Source organism: Malus sylvestris, chromosome 2 (assembly GCF_916048215.2).
Source record: "Malus sylvestris chromosome 2, drMalSylv7.2, whole genome shotgun sequence".
NCBI lineage: Eukaryota > Viridiplantae > Streptophyta > Magnoliopsida > Rosales > Rosaceae > Malus > Malus sylvestris.
The window spans coordinates 13,051,602-13,056,973 of record NC_062261.1 but is presented as its reverse complement, the minus strand read 5'-3'; the positions used below and the strand labels follow the sequence as shown (position 1 = coordinate 13,056,973).

Genomic DNA, 5,372 nt, shown 5'->3' with positions numbered 1-5,372 from the left:
ATAATGCTACAATCAGTCACACGCCCATATTAGCGGAGTACTATGGTCGGAGCTTGACCATAATTGGCTAGTGGATAATTAACCCTAAAGGTTTATTTTTTATGCTGCAATTATATATATGTTTCTGTTACAGACTTACCGGCCACAGCCATTCCCAAAGTTGCAGAATTATTGGAAAATTGAGAAAAAATGACAGAAAACAATATGAGCTGCATGTGACACCAATCAACGATCTCATTGCATTCTCAAGAAAACTAGAAAAACTTTCATAAGAAACAAGTGGGTTACATTTACTTGGCTGAGCAAATTGTTCTTTCATATAGAAGGGGTGGAATCATGAATATACCACCTATCATTATCCAATACTTATGAGAAAACCCTAACGTGTTTTCTTTTGAAAGAGCAAACCCTAAACTTTAATGTTCAATATTTATGAGAAAACAAAACCCTAGACAAAAAAAAAAAAAAAAAAAAAAACAGACCGAAAGGAGAAAAAGTAAAATAATTGCAACATCAAAGGCGCAATTAGAGGCGGGTTTATGAAGAAAGTGTGTCGGGCTGTTTCACTTTAGTTCTTGAATGATGGGTTTAAACTTGGCTTTTGTTCTAAGCAAACGAGAATTATCATCACTCGAAAACGCGTCTTTGCGCCCAATACAATAACATTGATGGCTTCACACAATTATAAAACCAGACTTTATTTATTTATTTATTTTCACCAAACCAGACTTTATTTTTTGAAAAAGCAGTTTTGTTAATATAACAATTAATTAGAGCATTTTAGTTTAATTGTAACTTTGGTCTTTAGACAGAAAATTTGTGCAAATTGATCTTTGAATTTGTCAAAATACGAACAATAATAATTTTGGAATAACTATCTTAGAAATTCGGCATGTTACTTATCATTTTAAATCCTAAAGCTCTAATGAAAATTCTAATAGTATTGCCTAAAAAGTTGGTTACTCCACATTGTCACAAGTTCAATAGTCGATATGTATAACCTTTTAGTTCATAAACTAAAACTCTAATTAAACCAAAATCTAGAGGCAATGTGGAATTTTCTCGTTTAAAAACAAAGTAATGTTATTCATACTATGTTTTTGTACCATATTTTATACTATCTTCGGTGACATTTGATGTGGACAGCAACATCATTTGAATTAATCAGATTTTTAAATTTAGTTCATTATTTAATAAACTAATAATTAAGAAAAACTAGTTAATTAAATTATGATTGTGGTATACGAGAATGAGTCTTTCTCCTTCATTTCCTTGGGTTTTGCAATTTTTTAAAATGATGTGAATATTCACATCAGATGTCATCTAAGATTGATATAGAAATATGGTATAAAAAGATGGTATGAATAACATTCCTCTTAAAAAAAAAAAAAAAAGTGAAGTGAAAGGACATATCTGGTGAGCACTTTTTCCCGCGCTGCTGCTATAAAGGGGCATCACTAACTGCTCAATCCAATGCCATCCAAACAAAAAAGGAAATAAATAAATTGAACAAAACTCAAATCTGTGGTTTTGGGGGAGCATTTTGCAGGGAGAGGGAAAATGAAGCAAAAAGCAGGCTTCTTGCTCCACTTGGTTTGTGGGGTTTTGGCAGTGTTTCTGAATTCTTCTGTGGTGAAAGCAGAAGACCCATATAAGTTCTACACTTGGACTGTGACTTATGGGACTCTTTCTCCTCTTGGTGTCCCTCAACAGGTTTGTGGGTTTTTGCCAATTTTGCAATCTCAGTTCTATTTTTTGAGATTTCGGGTTTTTTCTTTATTTTTTTTTATTTTTTTATTTTTTTTTGGTTTTGGATATTTGAAGGTAATTCTCATCAATGGCCAATTTCCTGGCCCTACACTAGATGTTGTCACCAATGACAACATTATTCTCAACCTTATTAACAAGCTGGACCAACCTTTTCTCTTAACCTGGTGAGTTCATCCTCCAATTAACCTCTTGTCCTTTTCTATTTTTATTTTTATATTTATAACTGCTTTCTATTGTTTTTAGATTAAAGAACTTTCATTTTCTGAAGAATGTTGGTTCAATATCTGATAAAAAAATGGCTACTGCCCCTTAGGAGCAATATTTTTCCATTTAATTTAGGTTAAGCTTCAAAGAAATTAGAAGGGCAATTGTAACAACTTTAGCAAAATTACTGCATTAGGCTTACTGAAGTGGAGAAATTTGTTCCAGATTTTAATTAATGAGAAATCTGAGCTTGAAAATCTTGTTGAGTATTTTCCCCTACATTGCGTGCCATCAAACGAAACAATTACGTACTTCTTTGTTTAGGATTAGGCGAGATTAGCTCTTCATTTCTGTTCTTTTGTTCAATGTCTGAATATTTGGCTGTGGCATTCATTCTAATGATATCTGCATAATAAGAAAGTTTCTTTGTTCACAACTAGGAATGGGATTAAACAGAGGAAGAACTCTTGGCAAGATGGGGTTTTGGGAACCAATTGTCCCATCCTGCCGAACTCAAACTACACCTACAAGTTTCAGACCAAGGATCAGATAGGTTCATTCACATATTTCCCATCAACTCAATTTCACAAAGCTGCTGGAGGGTTTGGAGGGATCAATGTTTACGCAAGACCTCGAATCCCAGTCCCTTATCCAATCCCTGATGGAGATTTCACTTTGCTTGCCGGCGACTGGTACAATACCAGCCACAAGGTAAGAAAAACATACGACTGCCATTCTACATGCACTTTGAAAGTGTTAGGTAAAAGAATTTGTATGTTAATGCAGTTATGTTTTCATTTTGTTTTGATTTTTATAGGCATTACAGCAATCTTTGGACTCCGGAAAATCTCTTCCTTTTCCTTCCGGTGTTCTTATAAATGGCCATACTAGTAACACTTTCAGTGGTGACCAAGGTAACTCTCGATCTTTGGTTCCTCAAACACTTGAACTATTCTTAGTTCTCTAGGGAACCAGTTTAACCATTTACTCAAATGATTAATGTTGAACTATGTTTTTCGTATTATGATTTCAGGAAAAACATATATGTTTAGGATCTCAAATGTTGGCTTGTCAACCTCATTAAACTTCAGGATTGAGGGCCACAAACTGAAGTTAGTTGAATGCGAAGGATCTCACCCAATTCAGAACATTTACGACTCTCTTGACATACATGTTGGCCAGTCAATCTCTGTCCTAGTAACCTTAAATCAGGCTCCAAAGGATTACTACATCGTTGCATCCACACGATTCACTAGGCGTGTTCTTACAGCTACTTCAGTGATACACTATACAAACTCGCACACCTCCGTTTCTGGACCTGTTCCTGCCGGTCCTACTTATCAAATACACTGGTCTATGAAGCAAGCCAGAACTTTCAGGTACAAATATGCAAAATTCAATCATAATGGGCATTAGATTTGTACGATTATAATGATTTAATTTGACCCTTTTGAACATTGTTTTTTTTACAGGTGGAATCTGACAGCAAATGCAGCCAGGCCTAATCCTCAGGGCTCATTCCATTACGGCCATGTCACACCAACAAAGACAATTGTGTTAGCCAATTCAGCACCATTGATAAATGGAAAGCAGCGGTATGCATTCAACAGGGTCTCTTATGTTAACCCCGATACCCCTCTAAAGCTTGCTGATTACTTCAACATCCCTGGAGTCTTCAGCCTAGATTCCATCCAAACCGTTCCCTCAGATGGCTCTGCATTCGTCGGTACCCCTGTCATGCCAGTCTCACACCACGACTTCATCGAAATTGTTTTCCAAAACAACGAAAACAGCGTCCAATCAATGCATTTAGATGGATATGATTTCTGGGTTGTTGGGTATGTCCAATGTGCTTTCTTGTGCTTAAATTCTTACGAGATAAATGGGTAGACTATAATCTTTATTGTTTGAACAAATGCAGTTATGGTTCCGGACCATGGACGCCAGCCAAGAGGAGAACCTACAATCTCGTCGATGCTCTTACTCGACATACTGCTCAGGTAAATAAAGGCTGTTACTGATTAGTACATGCTTATTTCGACTTTTCGTTAGATAATTTACTCTTTTTTCCTTTTGAAGGTGTATCCAAACTCTTGGACAACTATTTTGGTGTCACTTGACAACCAAGGAATGTGGAACTTGAGGTCTGCTATATGGGAAAGGCAGTATCTTGGCCAACAGTTCTATCTCAGGGTTTGGGATCCAGTCCAAAGCCTTTATAACGAATACAACATTCCTTCAAATGCACTGCTGTGTGGAAAAGCTCTAGGACGAAACGCATAGGGCGACCTTCGACTCTTCAGAGTCTGTTTTCTTGAGTCATGAATGTGGAGTGGAAAATTGCATCGACAATGAAGGTTTGGCTAAAGGGAAGACAGATTGCAGCAAAGAAAGCAAAAGAGAAGATTCAAATTTGATGTTTCTTTTCCCTTAGTTGTATAATTCTGAATTTAGATGAATTTTCGCCTGCGTTTTTACAAAATATTATTGTATGCTACAGCTATATAATTTCTCTCGATATATAGAATTTAGGGGGTGTAGTCAATTTGGATTTGAGAGGATTTTTAATGGACTTTTTTTAAGTGATACTTGCCATCGCATCAAGTGCGACCTCTACTTTTTTAAGTGATAGATTTTTAAAAAAATTAATAGACTTACAATTTTGTATGGATTTCTATTATAGATTTCTATGAATTTGTATGGACTTCTTTGATGGATTTGTTAGGATTTTTAAAGTTTTCATGGATTTTTTAGCATTTCTATGGATTGGTGCATATGTGCACATTGCTTCAAGTAAAAATATGATTCACTTTTGACAACTGTTGGATACTAAATGAGCTTACATAATGAAAGAGTGGATATATGTCACAGTTTAAAACATACCTGTATGAACCCAAATTGGACATTGGGCCTAAAACGTAACCCAATCACACGGAAAACCCCCGGAGAGCACTAGACCGTCAAGGCAAAGAAGGCTAAAGACGGAAGCTCAGCCTAGAAGTCAAGATATTGAATGACGTGGCAAAACTGGGTGGCAAACCTATGCAACTGGGCAGGCATAGCGGTCATTAGCAAATGGTTTTGCAGAAGGCAAAAACACATTTTTAGGGATAAGGATAGGGTTAAGTGTGAAATCACCACTTGGCCAATACTGGTACACTCAGCATTCATCTAGTTCTGACGCTCAACATTCATCTGGTTCTGATAGATAGTCTGGGAGCCTAATCACAGGCCCCGCAGAGGCATGAGGCATCTTTCAAGCTAATCATCACTTTCACCGTACACACAGGAGGAGTTGTGCGAGGCGCATCCAAGGCCAAACAATACCCAAGGTGAAAACGATATAAAAAAAAACGATAGACATGATTGATTAATCAAAAGAGTGCTGAGCAAGTCTT

The 5,372-nt window shown here is 36.4% G+C and overlaps 1 protein-coding gene across 1 annotated transcript; it reads left to right on the top strand.

Annotated features, from left to right (window-relative positions):
- The first annotated feature begins 1,467 nt into the window (after positions 1 to 1,467).
- Positions 1,468 to 4,519, top strand: LOC126613953 (L-ascorbate oxidase homolog). Its single transcript, XM_050281588.1, has 8 exons — positions 1,468 to 1,713; positions 1,825 to 1,934; positions 2,415 to 2,685; positions 2,792 to 2,888; positions 3,008 to 3,353; positions 3,447 to 3,812; positions 3,896 to 3,974; positions 4,054 to 4,519. The coding sequence occupies exons 1-8, from the start codon at positions 1,561 to 1,563 to the stop codon at positions 4,255 to 4,257; spliced, it is 1,626 nt and encodes a 541-aa protein (XP_050137545.1). The 5' UTR covers positions 1,468 to 1,560; the 3' UTR covers positions 4,258 to 4,519.
- Positions 4,520 to 5,372: the final 853 nt, after the last annotated feature.